This window comes from Euleptes europaea, chromosome 11 (genome assembly GCF_029931775.1).
Source record: "Euleptes europaea isolate rEulEur1 chromosome 11, rEulEur1.hap1, whole genome shotgun sequence".
In the NCBI taxonomy this organism is placed as follows: Eukaryota; Metazoa; Chordata; class Lepidosauria; order Squamata; family Sphaerodactylidae; genus Euleptes; species Euleptes europaea.
The window spans coordinates 68,976,759-69,002,598 of NC_079322.1; the positions used below are offsets into that span (position 1 = coordinate 68,976,759).

A 25,840-nucleotide genomic window follows, 5' to 3' on the forward strand; every position below is an offset into this window, starting at 1 on the left:
GAAGCGTGAACTCCTACATCTTCATGAAACAAGGTAATCACTCACGGCTATATCTAATTAAGGAGAACAAAAGCAGTAATTCACACTTCACTTTGGGGTTAAACTTGCAGAAATATGAATTTTAGTCTAACCTGACTTTCTCTCCATTCTAAGAGTCACTAAATGAACATAGAACAGAATTAGAAGGCAGTCAAATGAAATTAATTTTACAGAATATGGAAAAGAACATTGGATGAAATGACGTGAACTGAATAAGTAACAAAGAGTAATTACTTGTCTATTACAGATATTTACTATTGTTGTTGATATTATGACAATGCAAATACCCATGACTAAAATAATAGTAGGGAGGCAGTTAAGCTAGCCTGTTGCAGCAAAAATAAACAGGAGTCTAGTGGCACCTTAAAGACCAACAAAACTTTCTTCCAGCATATGCTTTTGTGAAGTATACCCATTGCTTCAGATGCAACGAAGCAAGGCACTCTAATCTAGTCCATGAAACTTATACCAGAATAATTTTATTAATCTTTAAGGAGCCATTAGACTCCTACTGAATGGCACACTAGGAATAAAAAATGACAACTTGATAAGAAACCGCTGTTTCATTTATATACACCAGCCATCTATTAAAAATTCCTTCTCTCTTTATAACTAGGATGTAAGTCTGAAGACAAGACACGTTACTGTAAATTTTATGATTGGATCCTACCAGATTTTCTTTTGGTGTAAGACCCCCAAAATGGCTATGCCAGTGATCGCAGAACATTTGTAGACAAAAAGTCGTGTGGGATGGGACTGTAGTAAGGAGAATTGAGCGAGCTGACCCCTCCTACAGAGAGGTGTAGTGGTTAAGAGCAGTGGTTTGGAGTGGTGGACTCTGATCTGGAGAGCTGGGTTTGATTCCCCACTCCTCCACATGAGCGGCGGAGGCTAATCTGGTGAACTGGATTTGTTTCCCCACTCCTGCACATGAAGCCAGCTGGGTGACCTTGGGCAAGATACCGCTCTGTTAGAGCTCTCTCAGCCCCACCTACCTCACAGGGTGCCTGTTGTGGGGAGGGGAAGGTAAGGTGATTGTAACAGTATTTTTTATAACAGTTTCAAACTCTTAATACATCGGTGGGAATACATAGAAAGTGCGAACAGTATTTTTTATAACATTTTTCAATACATCGCTGGGAATACCTAGTGCAGTAACAGCCACTGTTTGGGGGCTGTTTTAGGATTTTTTAAGAAAGAGGGTTTTTTTAAAAGCAAGGACCAAAAAAAAAAAAAAAACCCAGAAAGAGAGGCAAGGTGACCACAGAGAAGGACAGATATCCTTCACTTTTAATCACAGCATAGAAAAGGGGCATTTTTGTAGATGACTCTTTGCATATCAAGCATTGCCTACTAAAATTTCCTCATTTCTATCTAGGATGCAGTGAAACAAATCCAAATCGGTCCCTTGTTGGAGCTTTGGGCAAAAGGTGCGTCCAAGGCTTGAAAGGGACTTAATTAAATTGGTCACTTCATAACTTGGAAGCAAAACCAAAACATAAAAGCCTGACATATTCACATCAAGAACGGCAGCATTTTAAAGCACTGCCCCTTGGAGGAAATAAGAGGCTGTAGTCATACAATTAAGGCTATAGAGGCTTCTCTCATTAAGCACCTTTTCTACACAGTTCACCAATAAACAGAAAGTCAGAGCAATGGTGCATTTAAATCCTGTAATTACTATCCAAGGCAATAAAAGCAAGCATACTAATTCAGCTTCTGCTATGATCTCTGGATCTCACATCCTGCCCTAACACAATTAGTTGACAAAAAACTAATTACCCTAATCAAGTGATCACAGTTTCACTGACATCTTACTTCCTTGAGCAGCTATAAACACCAGCAGGCTAAACGGATAGTGCCAATTAGTTTGCTATACCATTGTTTACAAAGCAGTAGGAATTAATTCTGTTTTACAGCATTCCAGAGATTCCAAGAACATTTATGGTGCTCTCGGTAATTTTATATTTTATCTGATGTACTCAACTCTTTAGTTTACCATTTCTGACGTGCTCAAGATCAGAGAGGCACCACTATCTCCGACTGCACTTCCAATACAAACTGCCATCCCACACCATTTTATTTTTGCAGTATCCAGCCTGTTTAAGAGTTCCGGGGAACACAAAAGCTTGCACACGGTTGGTCTTAATAAAGGGTATTGTGTGGGTCGTGCTTTTCAGAATTTTGCTTCTGGAACAACTTGGCTGTGAACAGCTTTCTACCTAATACAATCGCTTGCATTTATGCTGGCCCACTTCTTCAATTCTCCCTTCGGACACCTATCACTTCCCCCCAAAATATGAGGGGTCAGAATTCCAACAGCTCCCACAAGGCTGTAATGTTCAAATTTTTGTCTGCCAACAGCCAAACACTGTGCTACAATAACCTGGTTTTTTGGAACTCCTGGACAGTAAACCTTAATATCACGCAGCAAAGACAGAGGCAGAGTTGTCACAGAACTGATGCCGGAGGCACACAAGAGACTGTCAAAACACTTCCTGAATTCCTTTGCACTTGCCTGACTTTTGGCACCATCATCCGGTGCTGCACCATCAGAGTGTGGCAGATGGAGGCCATCAGTGTGAAGACCTCTTCACTAGCCGAGTCTCTCCAAACCATATTTAACAGAGTGTTCGTCTGCTGTTTTGTATCCAGTTTTGAAAGACACTCTTCCGTTATATATTGGACTGATATTCTCCCATCTCCCTGTAATTCAACAGAAGACTTTTAAATATTTTAAAGGCAGCTCATCAATACACAAGAAGCAAAATACTTACTACAAAGTACAATAAATTATTCGGCCATCACCAACGTATCTCCCCTTAGCCAGGGAGAACAGGGTAGAAATTTAATTAATTAATTAATTAATTAAATATATATCAGCTCAGATTGGTAAGACGACTCAGAAGTGTGCAAATACGTTTCTGAATCTTACAGTACAAATGTGAGGAGGGGGACTGGGATGATGCTGATCCCTGTTCTGGGCTTTCGGAAGCGACATCTAATTGTATTTTATATCTAGATAACCATAGAGATAGAGATATTAAATAGCCATGATAAATAAGTCTGTGATCATTTTTTGATTATATTACGTGATCAGCAATGCCTGAATATTTTTATATAATTTGGGTAATTATTTGATTATATGATTAGTAATGCCTGACTAACTTTCTTTTTCTTCTCAGAATTTGGGTAATTATTTGATTGTATAAGGGCTCTGAAAAGCATGGCAATCTGTTTGATATGTTTGCATATTTTTATTTTCTCAATTTTTTGTGGAAATCCTTACTCTTCCCCTTTTCCCCCTTTTGTACCCTCTCTTTTATAATATATATATTTCCAGATTAGTATCACAATTATATATATATATATTTCCAGATTAGTATCACAATACCAGTTCAACTGTTCAGACAGCTGCCATGCAGACAAGTCCTAAAATACTTTAATTCCACTTTGCAGACTATACTAAGGAATTGCAGAGCACAACAATAGTGTGGTCCCTCTGCGAGTCCTTCAATTAATTTAAATGGCTTTCAAGCAAGCACTCCGAGTTCATTTTACTTGTACAGATGTGGACATGTGCAATAAACGCCTTTAAGTATCTCTTTATCAAAATAGAGAGGATGGACTATGACTTTACATACATACACACACACACACACAGAGGTAAAGAAAGCACCATCATTCAAATGAAGATGACCCTTCACAGTTCATTATGGTTCTTGCTCTACAATGTCTCACCTAATCACTTTTGGTCAATTACTGAAAATTATTTCCTAGGTAAGCTAAACAATTAATTCTATTTCAACTCTCGGTGATCTATATTCACTTTCAGCTCTCTAATTTCATACACTTTGGGCATTTAAGATATAGTGCAAGGAGCTTCTTTAGGTTTTTAAGGCTCTACAACTGACAGAAGAGGTCTTAACCCACTAAAGGCTCAATTATATTTGAGCGCTTTGATAGTTTCTTAATGTTTTGGAAAACTTGCTTACAGTGAGATCCTATGCAGGGTTATTCCGGGGGAAATTAATGGACAACTTTGCACAGGATTGCATTGTTAATGAGCAATAGTTAATAACTCTCAATGGTTGCAACTGTTAAAACAGGTGCTGAAGTAGAGAAAAACCCATCCTCCTATAATTCCTATTTGTAAAGTCTGATGCTAGTGCTAGTAGCGTTAAGATTTCTTCACTAACTGAAGCAGACACATCAATGTCTATAAGTTAATCCATACAAAGAACTGTGAGGCTTTTATACACAACCTCGTGGCTGATTTGTGAACAGTCATTACATTCTATGTCCCTGTTAGGAGCTCCATTCCCCTCCATAATAAATCACGGTGCATTATGTAGCCACCTGTGTAATGTGCTACTGTGCTGCAATCAACATGCCTGGCCATATAAAAGCCATGGTAAGAAATCTGCAACGGCACACTTGGGAATAGGGAAAACGCAACAGACCGGAGCTATGGTTTTGTGTGTTTGAATAATCAATGTTAAACAAGATATTTCATGCTTTCTACAGAGTACCCAAAAAATCTATAAACTGGCTTTAGGAACAGGATCAAAGCAATACAGCATGACCAGAGGGAAACATTGAGGAGGGGGCAAAGAGAGCTGCAGTCGAAGCAGTTTGAGTGTTGATGTCATGGAATTTCTGAAAGACCACCTTCAATACTTACAGGCATGGAAGTCATCTTACTGATTTCCTCATCCTCATCTTCTGAGTCACTGGCTGAATCCTGACAGTTTGTACCTGATGAGGACACAGGTAACTGAGAAAGAAACATCTGGAGTACTCGTAAATACACAAGCAGCCCTTCTTCTGAAAGAGACCCTGCGTTAAGAAGAAGTTACCATTAAATGCATTATACAGAACACTCAAACTATGAGCAGAGAGCATTAATGTACATTCTCAGTCTTTCACAAAGAGACGGTCTTAAAAGCAATTATTTCAAATGACACACAAACAATATACGGTTTATACATAAGGTACACTAGAGTGAGAAAGCATTCTAATATATTTTGAAGTAGAAGGAGCAGGATTTATATTGTTCAAGGGCCACATGACATACTTGTCAAATGGGGGAGGGAAAGTTACAGCCCATTCCTAAGGGGAGGGGTAGATCTGCGGCAGCCGGAAACAGCGCCGCCTCCATAGAGGCTTCCCAGCCGCCAAAAGCACTTTAAAAAAAAAGAGGGGAAACGCCCCCATAGCAAACAGTGAGGTTACGCCACCAAAATAGGTGGCGTGCCGATGCCGTAGCTCGAGGGGGTGTTTCTGGTTCCAAAGGGGTTAGGAAGCTGCCTAAAGGCAGCTCTGCCCCCAGGAACGCTGCCCCCCCCCCCCCGGCCAGCCCTGCACAATCGCGTGGCTTCCTGGTGCCACCGTCAGTATAGGTGCCACTTTATTCCGTGATAAGGTGTCACCTACGCCTGTGCAGGGTCATGCCGGCTCCTAAGAAGCTTCAGCCCCCCCCTCCAGGATTGCAACCATAGTGTTAAAATGCAAAGTTGAAGTCAAACAACTAAAACAAACATGTCCGCTAGGCTCAATCCAAGAAGTTTTCAGTTCAAATCCCAGTTCAAGCATGAAGCTGCATGGGTGAGCTTATCATCTCTCATCCTAACCAACCTCACAGAGTTCTCATTTGGATAAAATGGAATAACCCCCAAGGTACACCACCCTGATCTCTATACAGGAACAGCTGCACACAAAATTTTTAACACTAATTGTTTCTAATTTTCAAGTGGCGAGTTACTAATTCTCAAGTGGTGAGAGCCAGCGTGGTGTAGTGGTTAAGAGCGGTGGTTTAGAGCAGTGGAGTCTGATCTGGAGAACCAGGTTTGATTCCCCACTCCTCCACACGAGCGGCAGAGGCTAATCTGATGAACTGTTTCCCCACTCCTACACAAGAAGCCAGCTGGGAGATCTAGGGCTAGTCACACTCTCTCAGCCCCACCTATCTCACAGGGTGTCTGTTGTGGGGAGGGGAGGGGAAGGTGATTGTAAGCTGGTTTGATTCTCCCTTAAGTGGTAGAGAAAGTCGGCATATAAAAACCAACTCTTCTTTTTCTTCTAGGCATGTGTGTGTGTGTGTGTAAAGTGCTGTCAAGTCGCAGCTGACTTATGGCGACCCCTTTTTGGGGTTTTTGGCAAGAGACTAACAGAGGTGGTTTGCCAGTGCCTTCCTCTGCACAGCAACCCTGGATTTCCTTGGTGGTCTCCCAGGGCTGACCCTGCTTAGCTTCTGAGATCTGACAAGATCAGACTAGCCTGGGCCATTCAGGTCACCGCATTCTTCCAGGCATAAGTAATGAAAATGTTATCACCCGCAAGCTATTTCAGACGCAGTATATATACACTACACAGTGGACATTCCAACAGATCAAATATGTTTTTCTTACCTAAATATGTTTCGCCAACTGTTAGAACAAAGTAAAAAAGCCACGGCGCTCTCTCGCTTTTTCTTGAACGCCGGCTTTCTGTTAACAATAGTGCATTCAGAAAGAGTTCATAGGGGAAACAGGTCTGCACATCTGCAAGCGCTGGAATGATGAAATGGAATATCTGGTCTGTAAAAGGTGCCGCCAAGAACTCTTCTGTAAAAGCAGCAAAGATCTGTTGCCTGCAGCAGGTAAAGAAACGTTTCTCTTTTATGAAAAATGTAAACATGACTTTGCACTACGGTCAAACGTGCAAGTCTGAACGCATATTTCACCCCCATCTAGTACACTGTAAAATTGGATTTCATTAATTCTGTGAGATTCCACTTGTCAGATTACTTTAAGTGAACTTCTGCCCCATTACTGTTTACCTAATTTCTTTAGCTGAATAAAACCACAGAAAAGCACCAAAAATTCTACAAATGGAATGAACTCACAGGTGTATGCCAGCTTCCCTATACAACCAAAAAGCTGTCCCCGAGGGTTAGAGGGACCTTAGAAACAAATGGGGCTGGGGGGGGGGCACTTGCAACAAGGAGCAGGGTTTGGCAGAAGTCATTTCCCCTGCACTCTTGCTTGAATGCTTGTTATATCTTCAAGTACTTGAAGGGCTGTGACATAGAGGATGGTTCTGAGTTGTTTTCTGTTGCTCCAGAAGGTAGGACCAGCACCAACGGGTTGAAATTAAATCAAAAGAGTTTCCGTCTAGACCAGTGATGGCGAACCTTTTAGAGACCGAGTGCCCAAACTGCAACCAAAAACCCACTTATTTATCGCCGAGTGCCAATGCGGCAATGTAACCTGAATACCACCCCCAGAGGGGGCCCAGAGGGAGAGGCTAGGGTTGCCAAGTTCCTCTTCGCCATGAGTGGGAGGTTTTTGGGGTGGTGCCTGAGGAGGGCGGGGTTTGGGGAAGGACTTCAGTGCCATAGAGTCCAATTGCCAAAGTGGCAATTTTTTCCAGGGGAACTGATCTCTATTGGTTGGAGATCACCTGTAATAGCAGATCTCCAGCTAGTACCTGGAGATTGGCAACTAGTTCCTTAGTGTTTTCTCTCTACATATCAAGACAAATGGAAAGGTGTTTGGAGGATAGCTTGTGGGCACTTCAAAGGTGGAATAGGACTGCACGCCCCTCCGCCCGCACAGACCCAGAAGGCGCAGGAGAAGCCGCTGGAGGGAAAGAAGGAAGGAAGGAAGGAAAGAAGGGAAGGGAGGGGGAAAGGGAAGGAAGGGAGGGAGAGAAAGAAAGAAAAAGAGAGAAAGGGAGAAAGAAATGGAGCAAGGGAGAGAAAGAAAAGGACAGAAGGAGACAGAAAAAGAAAGAGGCCATTTATGCATGGGAGGTTTTGCCTTGGATTTGCCACTCGGTGGGGCGCGGCGGCAGGCTTGTGAGAGGCGAGCAGGGTGGGGCAGAGGGCGCCTCCTTCGCACCCACTGACCAGCCATGCCCTCCGCCCGACAGGCCCAGAGGGCGCCGGAGAAGCCGCTGGCCATGCCGAGTGTGAGCGCTCGGCTTCTGTTCCCCGCTCTCCCACCCGCCTGGCTGGCAGCGCACGCTCCAGCGGCGGCAATGGCGGCAGCTTCTGTGGGAGAGTCCTGGGGCCACCGCCAATGATGTCGGAGGTTCCCTATCCCTGGGCTACAGCCTCCCCCATCCGGGGTGGGGCAGAGCCGGAAAGGCCAGCGGCTTGGAGGAACCGTGCGTGCCGGCAGAAAGGGCTATGCGTGCCGGAAGTGGCACCCGTGCCATAGGTTCGCCAACACGGGTCTAGACATTAGGAACAATTTTCTAATAGTTAGAGCAGTTCCTCAATGGAACAGGCTTTCTTGGGAGGTGGTAAGCTCTCCTTCCCTGGAGGTTTTTAAGAAGAGGCTAGAGGGCCATCTGTCAGCAATGCTGATTCTATGACCTTAAGCAGAGATGAAAGGGAGGGCATCTTGGCCATCTTCTGGGCATGGAGTAGGGGTCACTGGGCGTGTGTGGCTTGGATGTAGTTGTGAATTTGCTGCATTGTGCAGGGGGTTGGACTAGATGACCCTGGTGGTCCCTTCCAACTCTATGATTCTACATTGCTACTCGCTGCATCATTCCCCACACTGTTACCAAGTGGCATTTGACCCCCCAGGGCACCTTTCCAAGAATGCAGGCATGTGCAATAGGAAGGTGAAAGCAGCAGAGATCCATTCCATGTATGTGCTTTGTTCCCCAAAGGGCTGTATCCAGCCTATGCGTTCATTCTCTTTTAATTGGTACCACCAATTTGTACATTACTACAGAAAGCAGATTCCAACACTAAGCACACAGGCATAGAAGTGGAACTCAGTCCACAAGCACTGAAAAGGTGCCATGTGCTTACCTGGCATCTTCTGGACACGAGCTATAATTAAAGTGCAATGGCTTCAGAACATTCTCTAGCAATATTTTTGCGATAGGAACCCGAGAGACATCGGAATACTCGATACTCGATGGAAGCTTGTTATTTATTAGCAGATAAAGAGACCTGTAGTATCCTGAAAGAAAAATGAAGTTCCAACATGGATACCTATTATAAGTCAAAATTAATTTGTGGATGACAATAAGCACTTTGATGTATTACTGAGAGTAAGCAATGTAAGTCAGCTGAAGAATAACAACCGACTTGTGTGGCATCGTAAAGACCAACAAAAGTATTTAACGTCAGCGTGTAAAGGTCACTATGGGTACACTCAGGTGTCAGAAATAAGCAGGTTTGTTTGCAAAGGGCACAACCCTGGCTTGTTGTCATGCATACCCTCTACCATCTATTCCCACATAGGAAGAGTTGGATCAGAATCCTTGTTTGTGGGGAAGGAAAAAATCCAATTTGTCAGGTAACAGCACTCAGAGGTTAAAACAAATTGGACTTTGACTGAAAAATTCTGAATCGCAGAAGTCTTCAACTGCATTCTGTGAGCAACGAGAACAGGAGAAGCTCAAGCCAGGTTGGTGTCCAAACAAACAAATCTCTGTTTGTTCCTGATGTCTGAGCAGAGCGTAAAATTTAAAGAAGAATGAGAATAAACTTGAAAATCAGCAACAAAGAAAAACAAACTGACTTCTAATTTGACCAATCACATCCAGAATTATTTTGATTTACATATTTTAAAAATGGTGCTATTTAAAAGCATTCGCTCTTCGGAGCACCTATAAAGTTGAGACTTTGAGCCCCTGTAAGTCTGGGGATCTAGAATCTATCGAACATGTCATTTTCAGATGTAACTTCTATACTTCTATAAAATTTACTACCGTCCATCAAACTTGAACGGACATCCCATGATTTCATAACACCGAGGAAACTTACCACAAGGATTTCAATTGCTGCAACAGCAATATGTATAGACTAGATATGAAATACAAGCAGGCATGTGAACATTGTTTTAATGACATCCAAAATACAAGTCTACGGAATGTTAGCATATAACCTTTTATTATAACGCACATGTTTGGAGGCAGGGTATACTTTCCTTAAGATATTGTTTTACAGGCGAAACGTAGCTCAGAAACATCTGGCAACAGTTAGATATCTGAAGTTAGTACATATCCGAAAGCCAATACTTATACAAACCTTTTTGAATCACGTAGTGCAAGATTTGTTCAACGATGGATGCTACGTAGTGAGAATCTTGTAAAACAGGCAAATAGGTATTCTCAGAGGAAAATACTTCAAGCATCCGCATAGGAAGTGCAACATTCAGACTGTCGTCGTTGCAGTTTTGGAGCAACCTGCAGTGGAATAAAATGTTATCATTCAAATGGTACAGAAACCTTCCCTCTTACTGGAAAAGGAATACACTTCTAAGAAGAAATTGTAAAATGACCACTAAAGACAGAGGGTCGCAAAGTACAATCATAGAACCATAGAGTTGGAAGGGACCGCCAGGGTCATCTAGTCCAAGCCCCTGCACAATGCAGGAAATTTACAACCAGCTCCTGCACACACCCTCAGTGCCCAGAAGATGGCCAAGATGCCCTCCCTCTAATGAACTGCCTAAGGCAGTGATGGCGAACCTTTTAGAGACCGAGTGCCCAAACTGCAACCCCAAACCCACTTATTTATCGCCGAGTGCCAATGCGGCAATTTAACCTGAATACCACCCCCAGAGGGGGCCCAGAGGGAGAGGCTAGGGTTGCCAAGTTCCTCTTTGCCATGAGTGGGAGGTTTTTGGGGTGGCGCCTGAGGAGGGTGGGGTTTGGGGAAGGACTTCAGTGCCATAGAGTCCAATTGCCAAAGTGGCAATTTTTTCCAGGGGAACTGATTTCTATTGGTTGGAGATCACTTGTAATAGGAGATCTCCAGCTAGTACCTGGAGATTGGAAACTAGTTCCTTAGTGTTTTCTCTCTACATATCAAGACAAATGGAAAGGTGTTTGGAGGATAGCTTGTGGGCACTTCAAAGGTGGAATAGGACTGCACGCCCCTCCGCCCGCACAGACCCAGAGGGCGCTGAAGAAGCCGCTGGAGGGAAAGAAAGAAGGAAGGAAGGAAGGAAGGAAGGAAAGGGAGGGAGAAAGGGAAGGGAGGGGGAAAGGGGAGGGAGGGAGGGAGAGAGAGAAAGGAAGAAAGAAAGAAAGAAAGAAAGAGAGAAAGAAAGAAAGAGAGAAAGAAAGAGAGAAATCGAGAGAAAGGGAGAAAGAAATGGAGCGAGGGAGAGAAAGAAAAGTAGGGAAAGAAAAGGACAGAGGGAGACAGAGAAAGAAAGAGGCTATTTATGCATGGGAGGTTTTGCCTTGGATTTGTCACTCTCCAGATGCACATTTCCCCCATCTGGATTCTCAAAACTCTGCATGGGGACTTACTGATGAGTTTTGAGAATTTGGATGGGGGAAATGTGCATCTACAGAGCGGCAAATCCAAGGCAAAACCTCCCATGCTTGAGTGGCCAGAGACAGAAAAGCCTTCCTGCTTTCTCTCTCTCTCTCTCTCTCTCTCTCTCACACACACACACACACACACACACACACACACACGGCCCCCACCTCCTCCCTCAGCAGAGAAGTGGGGGGCGTGCACGCAGAACAGTCCGCAGCGCACGGGACGCCGGGAGACCCTTCCCGCGAAGGCTCGGTGTCCTACCCCGCACCTACACACCCATGGAGGGCTGGGGCAGGTCCTGGGTGAGGGAGAAGGAGCTGGGAGAGGAAGGGTGAAGGGGCAGGAGAGGCAGAGCAGCCCAAGGAAGGCCAACAATGCGGTGGTGTGGCTCAGGCCCACCAGCCAGCTGGGCGGTGCGCAGGAAGGCATGCAAGGGGAGAAGGGGGGAGAGGGGGGAATGGACAAGGGCCCAGAAGCCTTCCCCAATCAGGCACCAGCTGCGAAGGCGGAAGAAGGGAAGGGGGACAAGAAGGGGAAAAGAAAAAAGAAAAAAAATCCTGCCCCGCTGACAGCTGCCCCCACCCAGCCCGGCCTGCCAGCGGCTGCAATGACGGCGACTTCTGTGGGAGAGTCCGGGGGCCACCGCCAATGATGTCGGAGATTCCCCACCCCTGGGCTACAGCCTCCCCCATCCGGGGCAGGGCAGAGCCGGAAAGGCCAGCGGCTTGGAGGAACCACGTGTGCCAGCAGAGAGGGCTACGCGTGCCGGAAGTGGCACCCGTGCCATAGGTTCGCCAACACAGGCCTAAGGTCACAGAATCAGCATTGCTGACAGATGGCTGACAGATGGCCAGCGTGGTGTAGTGGTTAAGAGCGATGGTTTGGAGAGGTGGACTCTGATCTGGAGAACTGGATGATTCCCCACTCCTATACATGAGCGGCGGAAGCTAATTTGGTGAACCGGGTTGGTTTCCCCACTCCTACACACAAAGCCAGCTGGGTGACCTTGGGCTAATCACACTCTCAGCCCCACCCACCTCACAGGGTGTCTTTTGTGGGGAGGGGAAGGGAAGGTGATTGTAAGCCAGTTTGAGTCTCCCTTAAGTGGTAGAGAAAGTCGGCATATAAAAACCAACTCTTCTGCTTAAAAACCTCCAGGGAAGGAGCACTTAACACCTCCCAAGGAAGCCTGTTCCACTGAGTAACTGCTCTAACTGTTATCTAACAGACTGTCCTTCAGTGTTACTCCTCTGAAGATGCCTGCCACAGCTGCTGGCGAAACGTCAGGAAAGAAAATGCCAAGACCACGGTCACACAGCCCGGATAACCTACAAGAATCACTCTAGGATGCTCTGCAATTGCCTACATAGCTGAATGGGGTCAAGTACTCCAAGCTCGGTAGTTAACTTGTCTACAGATCTGCAGTTGTAAGTGTGGTGTGGTGCAGTGGTTAACAGCAGTGGTTTGGAGCGGTAGAGTCTCATCTGGAGAACAGGGTTTGATTCCCCACTCCTCCACATGAGTGGTGGAGGCTAATCTGGTTAACTGGATTTGTTTCCCCGCTCCTGCACACGAAGCCAGCTGGCTGACCTTGGGCAAGTTACAGCTCTGATAGAGCTCTCTCAGCCCCACCTACCTCACAGGGTGTCTGTTGTGGGGAGGAATAGGGAAGGTGATTGTAAGCCGCTTTGAGTCTCCCTTAAGTGGTAGAGAAAGTCGGCATATAAAAACCAACTCTTCTTCTAAGTGATCCAATCCAGTTAAAGGAAATGCTTTATTTTACTATCAGGTGTGTGTTTTGTTTTGTTTTTACCTGCAACAGAGCCCCAGCAACCGTTTGATCTGGAACAGGCATGTAAGTTTTTCCGGGCTGTCAAGCTGCTTGACAAACTGAGAATTCTGTTTAATCAAATTCTGACATATCCATATCTGAAAAAAGAAAATTCACAAAGATATACTTCAAAATGCTATACAAAAAGAGCAGTGGTGTAGTTTTGCATGTGATCCAGACAGTGATAGATTTAATGCTAAAGCTAATACAGTTAAAGGAGCCCTGTGGCGCAGAGTGTTAAGCTGCAGTACTGCAGTCAAAAGCTCTGCTCACGACCTGAGTTCGATCCCGACGGAAGTCTGTTTCAGGCAGCCGGCTCAAGGCTGACTCAGCCTTCCATCCTTCCGAGGTTGGTAAAATGAGTAAATTTTCCCAAAAAAGGGTGATAAAGTGTCTTACACACAAATCAAGAACCAATCCAATGACTTCAAGGAACATGGTACTGCATGTGCATAAACAAAGCATGAGCTACTAACGTGCAGCAAGAGACTAGATTTACTGCTAAGTAACACTCACTTTACTGTGTGTGTGTGTTAAGTGCCGTCAAGACGCCTCCAACTCATGGCGACCCTATGAATGAAAGTCCTCCAAAGCGTCCTATCCTTGACAGCCTTGCTCAGACCTTGCAAATTGAAGGCTGTGGCTTCCTTTATTGAGTCAATCCATCTTCTGTTGGGTCTTCCTCTTTTCCTGCTGCCCTCAACTTTTCCTAGCATGACTGTCTTTTCCAGTGACTCTTGTCGTCTCTCATGACGTGACCAAAATACGAGAGCCTCAGTTTAGTCATTTTAGCTTCTAGGGTCAGTTCAGGCTTGATTTGATCTATAGCCCATTGATTTGTTTTTTTGGCAGTCCACGGAATCCGTAATACTCTCCTCCAACACCACATTTCAAAGGAATCTATTTTCTTCCTATCAGCTTTCTTCACTGTCCAGCTTTCACACCCATACATAGTAATAGTCACTTTACTAGACTCCCTGAAAATCCACTGGAAGCTCATACTGCATGGCGAAATACATTTCCCAGCCCCAAACACCTGGTCAAATCCAACACAACACCCTTGCATGAGTGGAAAATGCTTTTATAGGGGAATAGAGATTGCCCCCCCCCCAATTGGGAAGCAGCCCCTTGTGCCTTCTGGGATGCTGCTCCAGAGGCCCCGATCCTCAGGGGAGCTTTTTAGGGGCTGTGGGCGGACAAAAGCTATTCTTTAGAAAGCAGAAACAACATCATGCAACATTGGACCCAACACCCTTCATTAAAGAAGGGGCAAAAAGTTAACCAGAAGTATATAACTAAAGCAGTTCAAAATTAAATCAGTTTAAAAATGCAAAAAAAAAAACAAAAAAAAAAACCTTAAAGCAATCTCCTTAACGAATATTCAGTACTTACCAAACGCTTGGAATCTTCATTATGTCTATAGAAAAACAGAAGTTGCCGAACTAAAAGGGTCAGATTTGCTCCGTTGGCAGTGGAGAAACTTCCTCCAGATTGTGCCAGATTAGCATAACGATCAAATTCACTCCTCTGAATGGAATACTTTAAAATTCAAGAATGATTTAAAGTTAATTAAACTTTTAAACAAATATTAGCATACACAACCAGGATTTCAGTATATTCGTTTTGAATTGCAACCTTAATTGACAAGCTGCACAATGAATACTTGTGTAAGACTCTGAATTTCAGCCTCTTAATGTTTCTTCAACATTGAGGTCACTGACCACTCTTTGTAACATCTACATATTTTGACCCATTTTTTTCCCTCTGAAGGACTCAAGGCAGTTACCAATGATAGTTATATGTAACTACAAACTCTCCAGTGTTAACGTATAGGTTGCATCACTGTGGACAAATGTTGCAATGAGATCAAATATATTAGCTGTACCATGTGCAAAAATTCAGTAATTCAGAGTTCCGGCCTGTCCAGTCATAAAAATAAAATGTTACCTAGAATTGCAATCACTAGGTACACATCAGCTCGCACTAGTCCAGAGGAAAGAGAGAATGCCCACATGCTAGAGTGCAGAATTACAACTCACTTTTAAAGACAGAATGAATTCAAGCTAAAATCAATGGACATAAAAGTACTTTTTGATGGATTTATATTTTACTGCATTACTTATTAAACTACCTTTGACTCATGAAAACTTATACCCTGGGAAATTCTACTGGTCTCAACGGAAGTGTTTGAGATAGCCAGCTCAAGGTTGACTCTGCCTTCCATCCTTCTGAGGTTGGTAAAATGAGTACCCAGTTGCTGGGGTAAAGTGTAGATGCCTGGGGAAGGCAATGGCAAACCATCCCATAGATGTTGTGATGTGACGTCATCCCATTGGTCAGTAATGACCTAGTGCTTGCACAGGGGACTACCTTTACCTTTTTTAGGGTGCCACTGGACTCAAAAAAATTTCTGCTAACCCAGCTGTCCACTTTACTCATTTTGCCCTGCTAACACAGCTTACTATATTAAAGCTGACAATGGACAAATTCCCTGCGATATTGCTAGCATTCATAAAAAGAAACATCATTTCCAATAAAAGCACTATGTTATTCTTTAGTTCTTGTATTCTTTGCTTAGGCCATCTGAAGGAGCATGTACAGAGATTCTGCATGTCCATTTAGGTTTCTACTGCTTTTATTAATGAATGAATGTATTTATTTGTTATGTATATCCCACTTTTCCTTGTGGCTCAAGGCAGCTTACAAGTCACACTTAAAACACTGCAATTTAAAACCAATAGAATAAAACCCTAGATAACCCCCCTTGCCCTCAAAAGGTGCCTGCGGCTTATACCCCATTAAAACCCTGGGTAAATAGAATGGCCTTGCAGTGCCTCCTGAAGATTTCGAAAGACAGCACTGCCCCCACCCCTCAGGGAGCCCATTACTTAAAGTAGCAACAACAATGGAAAAGGCATGGGCCCTGGGTGATGCCAGGTGGGACCCCCTAAGTTGGGGGCAGCCTGAAGATGGCAGTTGCTGCATGGGGACATATGGGAGAAGGTGACCCTTTAAATGTGCGGGTCCTAGGTTATGAAAGGGTTCGAAGTTAACATAAGAACATAAGAAAGGCCCTGCTGGATCAGACCAAGGCCCATCAAGTCCAGCAGTCTGTTCACACAGTGGCCAACCAGGTGCCTCTAGGAAGCCACAAATAAGACGACTGCAGCAGCACCATCCTGCCTGTGTTCCACAGCACCTAATATAATAGGCACGCTCCTCTGATACTAGAGAGAATAGGTATGCAGCATGACCAGTATCCATTTTAACTAATAGCCATGAATACCCCTTTCCTCCATGAATATGCCCACTCCCGTTAAAGCTTAAAACTCCCCTCTTAAAATTCATTACCAGCACCTCGCGTCGGACTCAGAAACAAACTGGCAGCCAATGTAGTTGTTCTAAGACATGTGAGGTATGTTCATGATGTGGCCCTTCTGTGCATCCCCAAAATCCCGCTCACAGCGGTCAGGCTCCAGAGTTTTCCTTGTAACACAAGGAGTTACAATCCAAACAGAAAATTAAGCAATTCCTACTTGAGCTTGGAAACATGCACAAGGCTCTTTACAGCGGATTATATTTTATATTTCAACTAGTGAGACCCAGCATGGTGCAGTTGTTAAGAGCGGCAGACTCTAATCTGGAGAACCGGATTTGATCCCCCACTCCTCCACATGCAACCTGGGCCAGTCACAGTTCTCTCAGAACTCTCTCAGCCCCACCTACCTCACAAGGTGTGTGTGTGTGGGGGAGGGAAGGTGATTGTAAGCTGCTTTGACACTCCTTAAAAGTAGAGAAAAGTGGGGTATAAAAATCAACTCTTAACTTATATTCTTCTTCTCATTATTTTGCTTTGCTGGTTATATGTACTGGGCTCTAAGCTAATACATGTCTGCACACACAGAGAAGTTGAAGATTTCAGTGTTTTTCCATTGGGTTGTGGTCTTTCAATTCCTTCTGAGGGGGAAAAATACAGGCATTTGTAAATTTTCCTCAACAGAGGTAAAAACGGAAGGCAGCATTTTTCAACAGGAAAATTAAAGAGGGCTTTCTTGTCTGCCCCTTCCCACTGTTCTTCCTCTCCAAAATAGCAAGCCCAACTACCACATTTCTAAAAGAAAAAAAATAATGATCACAGAACATAAAATGTAGTTTCACACTTAGAATAGTAAATCATGCAAAAATGCCTACTTGATGTTTTCTGTCCCGGTATCCCCGTACAAAGGATTGGATGATTATCGCATTTTTCAGCCTTCTCCTTTCTTCCTGAGAAGACAAGACAAAGGTCTAAATAAAACATGCTGCATTGCAGACAACAGGACAGGCCACGAATACGCTAACATCAAAAGCACCTTCATTAGAGCTCTAAATTAGTAACAGAGAGCAGAAGCGAGGTGGTGGGACTTCAGGCAGTCAATGGCTGAGTCTGCCTGACATAAACGCTTGCTGGCCTGTTAAGTCTGCCCCAGCTGTATGACCCCCATGCAGGAGCTTACGCAAAGCTGAGGTCAGGATGACTGTGTGATGACCTGTCTGCAAGACTTTCAAGTATGCTTCAGCCTTCATTCGCCAGGCACAACATTCTATTACTGTTCAAGCTGCTGAACACATGAAGCTGCCTTATACTGAGTCAGTTCCTGGGTCCATCAAAGTCAGTATTGTCAACTCCGATCGGCAGCAGCTCTCCAGGGTCTCAGGTAGAGATCTTTCACATCAACTACTTGCCTAGTCCCTTTAAATGGAGATGCCAGGGATTGAACCTGGGACCTTCTGCATGCCAAGCAGATGCTCTACCACTGAGCCACGACCCCTCCCTGTTAAAAGAAAGGTGCTTGTCACACCTCACATTGATACGGGTGCACTTTCTCTTGCAATCTCCAGGTCTCTCTCCATTCTATGCACAGCCACAAGTCCAACACCTGAGGTAATCAGATATCTATTGCAGAACTGGCCATACTAAGAATTTTTTTTCTCCCCCCCTGCCTTCAAAAATTCCTAACTTTACAATTAACACTCAAGTCAAACAGAAACCCGGGCAGGGCTTCTGCTGATCGGAAACCGGAAAAGTACTCGCTGACTCTCCCGCTAGCAAACAAGCTGATTCTCCTCCCCACATTCAATATTCACGTGTTAACTTCCTCCAGGACACCTTAAACCAGGGGTGTCACACTCAGTTGTTACAAGGGCCAGATATGATATGTCACTTGGTCTGGCCGGATCATGCCTTGCCAGCACAGATTGAGAGTGCGGGGGTGGGGTGGCTGCCTCGGCTGCCTCGTGAGCCGGATAAGAGCTCTCAAGGGGCTGGATCCGGCCCACGGGCCTTATATTTGACACCCCTGCTTTAAACCTTCCATGGCTGTTGCCCCAAATCATGATCAGAAACCACCAAATTATTTAATTTAGAGATTTGAATGTTGGTTCAGTACATCATTCCTAACCTCTATAATCTGCACAGCTGTCCTAAGAACAAAAATAAAATTTCTTGATGCAGAATGCAGATTTTTACATCCTGCTCTGGTTGTATCTTTGAGGAAGTCTGAAGGAGAGAAGCAAAGGAGTAAAAGAAGGAAACGGGGAACTGAACGAGGAGATTTGGCAGCCAATGAGAAAAGGTGGTGTGGTGACCGACCCCCCAAATGGAGTGTTGTTACAGGAAGCAAATTCAACCACAATCCCAGAAGCAGCTACCGATTTTCAATATTGCACAGCTGAGCAATGATAGTTATGTTCATCTAATCTGTAGGCATAGGTTTCATCCAAGAATACGTAATTATCAATTAGTGACCTATAATTGCAAGTGCTTGAAGCCTGAGGTCAATGCTGCAATTTCATGACATTCATTTTTAAAAGCCAGGTCTGATTGTATTCTCAACAGACTCAGTCGTATGTTTTCTCCAGTTTTATAAATTTTGCAATATGCTGAGGCATGGCACATGTTCCAAAGTGATCAATAAACCAATTGCCAGTACTGACAGTTGATAACACAAAACCCTTCCATCTTTATAGTTAATCCAAATAACATGAAATTCAGACATATCACTAAACTCTACTTATATCATACCTCTCGTTTCCGTCTCTCCTCTTGCGTACGATGTAGAAGAGATGCCTTTTCTTCCTGGAAAAGTACATGATGTATTGTGTAATCTTTGCACAAAAAATACAAAGTTGTTCTATTTAGTTCCCAGCAGCCAATTAGCAAGCCCACTACCTGTTTATTCCCATCCTCTGCTCCCTCTTTTTTTTTAATTAGTTATTAATCCATGAAAGGATATGTCCTTTTCTACTCTGAAGCCTAGGGTTGCCAGCTGCCTGGAGAAAAGCGTCCTGTCTGCTCAACAGATGGGATGCTATGTACCAAGTGATGTTATTTAGCTCCATGCCATCAAAGATTCAGCTGCCCATTCCCACACATTAAGTCAGAGAGGTGTAGTGGTTAAGAGCGGTGGTTTGGAGTGGTGGACTCTGATCTGGAGAACCGGGTTTGATTCCCCACTCCTCCACATGAGTGGTGGAGGCTAATCTGGTGAACTGGATTTGTTTCCCTGCTCCTACACATGAAGCCAGCTGGGCGACCTTGGGCTAGTCACACTCTCTCAGCCCCACCTACCTCACAGGGTGTCTGTTGTGGGAAGGGAAGGGTGATTGTAGGCCGGTTTGATTCTTCCTTAAGTGGTAGAGAAAGCCAGCATATAAAAACCAGCTCTTCTTCTACTACTGATGCATGGCCCTCTTATTATAACACCTTCCCTAAGGTGTAGTTCTAAGCGCCATCTGCATTGAATATATTAATCTAGTTATGATTTTAGATGGTTTTAACTTTTGTATTGTATTTATGTATACCTATTTGACGTTAGCTGCCCTGAGCATGGTTCGCCGGGGGGAGAGCGGGGTATAAATAAAATTATTGTTACTACTACTTCTACGACAGGCCCATGTTGGGCTGCCTGTAGTGCCTCTTCCCATGAGACTGGGGGAGGCAGGCACACGCATTCAACCACAGTCAAGGAGGCTTAACATTTCAGCTGCAAGTCTGTCTGATGCTGCAGAGGCTCCCCAGTTCCTAGAAGGGGTCAGTATACCGGGAAAGGAAATGAGCTAAGCAAATTTCATTGGCTTTTGTGAAGTCTATCAACAGTTGAAAGCAGCCCCGGTAATAACCAATCACAGAAGCAAATGAATCCCTCAGAGCTCTGTAACTCGATTATCTGTGCTGAGTCATGTTTGGTCTTGTATAGTGTGTCAATCTGCTTACTTGTGGATATTATATTAGGCTCTGAACTCTGCTTCACACTCTGCGTAGCAACGTCATCAGATATCGATGCACGAAGAAACAACTACACTATACGTGATAACTGCTAGACATGTGCTCCAATTGAATTGCTTTAATTTTTTTCAATGGACGCTTCCTCTAAGAAACATATTTAACCCAGTCAAACGTATCTACCATGCCCTTTTATCCTTGAGAAAAGCTCTGAATATATCTCCTTCACTGTGAGCCTGAACACATTTACTTGAAAGTAACTGCTGATTTCAGCATTGCATCCTTCAAATAACAAAGAATTGCTGTGCCAATCATGTTAAGACCATTCCCAACAAATCAGACCAAAGGCCCATCTGGTCTACCATTTTATTTCCCAGTGACCGGACACCCTTCTGGGAAGCTCACGGACAGAACCTAAAGGTTCCTGCCATCCCCTGATACTGCCTCTCAGTAACTGCATCCAACACCTGAACCCAGAGGTCCTCCTTAGCCGTCATGGCTAATAGCTATTGGTAGATCCATTCTCCACAAACTTGTCTAAGCCCTTTGAAAATTATATAAACAGTGGACTTCATACATCCAGTAGGAGTAAATAAAGTAAGTTAATTATGCATTGCGTGGAAACACTTTTCACTGTCAATCAATTTTATTGGCAGCGCCTAGGAAAAGAAGAAAAAGCTAATCGCTTTGACGGCCCCTGCGACTGAGAAGCAGAACACATTAAGAAATTAAATGCAAAGTGTGATCATCTACAAAACACTGAGTTAAAAGGGGCTTTTCTATCTAAAAACGATCCATGGTCCTAAAAACAAAACAAAAAAAACCCTGAGGCTAAACTTGATATATGATGGGAAATGGTATATATTCAGTGATCTACAAATTTGGACTAGGCTTTACTTGGCAGCCAATCTTTGTAATCACCCCCACCTCTACACCCCCTTTCAGGTGTTCTTGCAGTGGATGTCGGCAGGCGCCCCACTACCACTGGCCTGCAAAACTCCAGTGGGAAGAGGATGTTAGGCTTGGACACAAGGGATAGGGGTTCTTAAAGAGGAAAGGGAAGTCTGGCACTGGCAAAGCAGACTTATGGATCCCCTCATGTATTGTATTTATTACTGAACTACAGACCCAAGGATTAGCAAGAAGGTGGGAACTAGGAGATACCATCTCATCCACTTTATGGACACTTCTACTGGGTTCAATTCTCAAACTATAAGTATCTATGATTCCACCAACCAAAAGCCATCGATGTTTATTTTCCATCTCAAAGGAAAACACTGATGTACCAAGTAACTAACCGCCTCTGATTCTTGAAAATTACAGACACTTACAGTCTGATCCTGTAAATGTTTAAACTGCTTTCAATGGGGAGTACATAAGAAAAGCCATGCTGGATCAGGCCAAGGCTCATCAAGTCCAGAAGTCTGTTCACACAGTGGCCAACCAGGTGCCACTAGGAAGCCCACAAACAAGACGACTGCAGCAGCATCCTGCCTGTGTTCCACAGCACCTAATATAATACGCATGCTCTTCTGATCCTGGAATGAATAGGTATGCATCATGACTAGTATCCATTTTGACTAGTAGCCATGGATAGCCCTATCCTCCAAGAACATGTCAATTCCCCTCTTAAAGCCTTCCAAGTTGGCAGCCATCACCATATCCTGGGGCAGGGAGTTCTACTTCTAAAGAAGCGTCCACAGGGTGCTGCTTTAGCATATAAGTAACTTTACTTGGTATGCTTGCATGTGTACTGGACTGTTTCTTACCCAAGTAGATGTAATTCTTCAATGTATTGGGCAGAAGAAGAAGAATTGGTTTTTATATGCCAACTTTCTCTACCACTTCAGGGAGAATCAAACCGGCTTTCCTTCCCCTCCCCTCCACAGATACTCGATGGGGTAGGTGGGGCTGAGAGAGCTCTAACAGAGCTGTAACTTGCCCAAGGTCACTCAGCTGGCTTTGTGTGCAGGAGTGGAGAAACAAATCTAGTTCACCAGATTAGCCTCCGCCACTCATGTGGAGGAGTGGGGAATCAAACCCAGTTCTCCAGATCAGAGTCCACCTCTCCAAACCACCACTCTTAACCACTACATCATGCTGGCACCACACTGGCAGCTTGACCAATGATTTAAATCAGTATTTTCTGCTTAGTAATTTAAAACCAACCTATCCTGCACTAAGGCCTGTGTGAGCAGAGAGAGAAGAATTCACATCATATGTTATACCACGGCTATTGCATTTTCTTAAAATCGAACTTAAAGCATTACACTTTCTGACTGATAAGTTCACCTTCAAACACACCTAAGATGCAATCCTATACTTGGTACAGTCCTGTAACCCAACTATAGTACTAACCCTCTGATCTTTTCCTATTAAGATTTCAAATGGCAATAAGGCAAAAGTGAGAAGTCAGGATGGCCATTTCCATCCTGCTTCACTACAGCAGGATATGCACCATCTGAATAAGGGCTTTTATCTAAAGATATTAGTTTCAAAAATATTAATATGTCACACATTGCATTACTAAGTACTTTTCCCAATCCTTCATTGTTGTTTAAAACCCAGCAGTGGTTTCAACAGCAGGGCAGAATATATTATGCCATTCCTCCACCCACGCACACTTCTGGAGGAAGAAGCATGGCCTGTAAGTGCTACTATTAGCATCCATAATACGATGATCAAAGAGATAAAGCACCTAAAATACATTCCCAAAGAGCTGTTTTTACACGTGAAGATTTATTCTATCTCCAGTGCACAGACCAATGTGACACTGTGTATATGACCTGAATGGCTTTCAGGCCTAAGATTTATCAGGAAAATAGTTCCTCCGTAATTCAGAGGAACACAATCTTAATGTATTTATGATACAGAGGAGATTCCTGAAAATGTATCTTAAATAATATTACATAGCATAAAGGATGCTCTGTAAGTTATGACAGATGTTATTTAAAAGATCCATCTTACACATTCAATACCAAAGTCTCATGACAACAATTAACAAAAAATAGTATTATTTTGAGCATGCACAATCAGATTTCTTAAGGTTTCAGATTTGTGACTTTATAGCCTGACCAATTCTGGTTTGTTTATGCTCACCTAATTATTAAATAATGGACAAATTTAAATACATATGCAGTCATGGTTAACATAAGCAAAGGAGCAATGGCTGGCTTTTTATTGCTTTGTGGGGGAGAGAGCTTTCCAATCCCGTGAACAATCCCACTGCATAGACAGGAAACTGAAGGTGAGTAGATGCACAAGGCCTCCCACGTGAAAGAAAAGAAATTTAAAACCAGGCCTTCTACCATACTTAAAACAAATACCAAAGAGAAACTACACTGCGGGGAATTAAAAAGACACAGATGTGTTAGCCCTTCTCCTCTCGTCTCCAATTATTTTTGTTTTAACTTGGAGAAACTGGGACAGCCATCCTCTGAATGGATACTTTAGATGGGCCTCTATGTACTAAACAGACAGCTCTTTTTTTTAAACAGTGATGCTGCTGATAAGAAAGTTTAAAAAGAAAGAGGAACTTAAAAGTCACCTAAGGGGGAAGGATGCTTTCATTACCATACAATTCACTCCAGAAATTGAGCTTGGTCTTTCCATTAATTGTGAAGAACTAATATCTTGTCCCGGATCCTCTCCTTTCTTATCCAGGAACTGTTTATGCATAAGGACTACATTCCTGAACTCCTCTCTCCCAAACTGTAACTTTTCCCACTAGCCTCACACAGCAGAGAGGCCTACCAGCCTACACTTCATAATGCAACCTACAACCTACCTGCACTGCCCACAGCGGCTTACATTTTAACTTCTTGGGAGGTGAAAGCGGTGAGAGGGAACATTACCCAGACCCCCACACACACACCCAAAAAACCCAAACCTCACAAGGAAACATTTGCAAACACACTTGAAACTTTACAAGCCGGCAGGCTGACTTCTCTCCAGGGTAATTCACAGTGGGTAGCCGTGTTAGTCTGTCTGCAGTAGTAGAAAAGAGCAAGAGTCCAGTAGCACGAAAGCTCATACCCTGCCAGAAAATATTTTTGTTAGTCTTTAAGGTGCTACTGGACTCTTGCTCTTTTCTCTCCAGGGTGTTTTCAGGGGACGTTTCTGCACCTTGCTTGCTCCTTCCAAAACCCTCTGCTTTCATGCAAGCCCTACCAGTCATCCCCCCCCTCTCCAGACATCTATTTCCCCCCCCCCCCCGCACCCATGACCATCACAACAAAAACATCAGCTGCCTGGACACATCAGAAGCTTCCAAGGGCCTCTGCCTTGAAAGGGTGTTGAAGTTTGGGGTTGTTGTTTTTTCACTCCTTAAAGGGTTAAGACAGAAAGCAAACAAACACGAACACACTTTAAGGCACAGCCCCATGAAAACAAGGGGGCGAGGAAAGCCAGGCTTCCTTAGCCACGCCTGCTCCTGGGAGGGGGGGGGCAGCCGGCTCCCAAGTTAGACAGCCTGAGAGAATACATCTATACATACATATATATACACACACACATATATATACACACACATACATATACACACACACACACACACATATATATATATGTGTGTGTGTATATATATATATATATATATATATATATATATATATATATATATATATATATATATATATATATATATATATATATATATATATAATTCACAGTGGGTAGCCGTGTTAGTCTGTCTGCAGTAATAGAAAAGAGCAAGAGTCCTGTACCACCTTAAAGACTAACAAAAATATTTTCTGGCAGGGTGTGAGCTTTCGTGAGCCACAGCTCACTTCTTCAGATACAGCTAGAATGTGAATCCATCTGTCTTTAAGTAGAGGAGAGTGAACTTAAAGACAGATGGATTCACATTCTAGCTGTATCTGAAGAAGTGAGCCTGCGGCTCCCGGAAGCTCACACCCTGCCAGAAAATATTTTTGTTAGTCTTTAAGGTGCTACTGGACTCTGGCCTTTTCCTACTATATATATATATATATAATGTTATTTAATATCTACATTCTGCTTCTCCCAGGTCATCGGGGAGCCCGAGGGCGGCTCTTACCTTCCTGCTGGCTCCTCCGAGAGACACCTTGGGCCTGGTCTTGAACTCCCCTTCGAAGCTGAACATGGTCACCGCTTATCCTCCCATTTAGAGAGGAGGAGGAGGAGGAGGAGGAGGAGAAGCGGCCTCCCCTCCCCCCCTGCTGCCCGCCCCCTTCCTTCCTCCCTCCTCAGCCGGCCGGGCACGGAGGGGGGCCCGACCCCGGGGCGGAAGAGCCGGCCGGCCCGGCCTCGCAAGGGTGGCAGCCCCGGCGCCTCTGCCCCTGCTCCGCCCGCCCTGCCTGCCTGCCTCGGGGTCTCCCCCCGCTTCTCGCCACCGGGCTGCTCCGGGCGGGACTCAGCGGCCCGGAAGGCCGGCCTTGGGCCG

The 25,840-nt window shown here is 44.2% G+C and overlaps 1 protein-coding gene across 1 annotated transcript in view; it reads right to left on the minus strand.

The window, feature by feature from the left end:
- The window catches only part of UBE3C (ubiquitin protein ligase E3C), a 65,694-nt gene extending 40,119 nt beyond the window's left edge, over positions 1-25,575 (minus strand). Inside the window, exons 1-10 of the mRNA XM_056857653.1 lie at positions 25,475-25,575; positions 19,219-19,272; positions 17,346-17,420; positions 14,547-14,693; positions 13,137-13,252; positions 10,076-10,233; positions 8,849-9,002; positions 6,450-6,670; positions 4,724-4,878; positions 2,558-2,745 (exon numbers count right to left, since the gene is read on the minus strand). Of these exons, the coding sequence (XP_056713631.1) occupies positions 2,558-2,745; positions 4,724-4,878; positions 6,450-6,670; positions 8,849-9,002; positions 10,076-10,233; positions 13,137-13,252; positions 14,547-14,693; positions 17,346-17,420; positions 19,219-19,272; positions 25,475-25,540 (1,334 nt within the window). The 5' untranslated portion in view covers positions 25,541-25,575. The remainder of the gene's footprint in view (positions 1-2,557; positions 2,746-4,723; positions 4,879-6,449; positions 6,671-8,848; positions 9,003-10,075; positions 10,234-13,136; positions 13,253-14,546; positions 14,694-17,345; positions 17,421-19,218; positions 19,273-25,474) is intronic.
- Between the last annotated feature and the right edge of the window lie 265 nt (positions 25,576-25,840).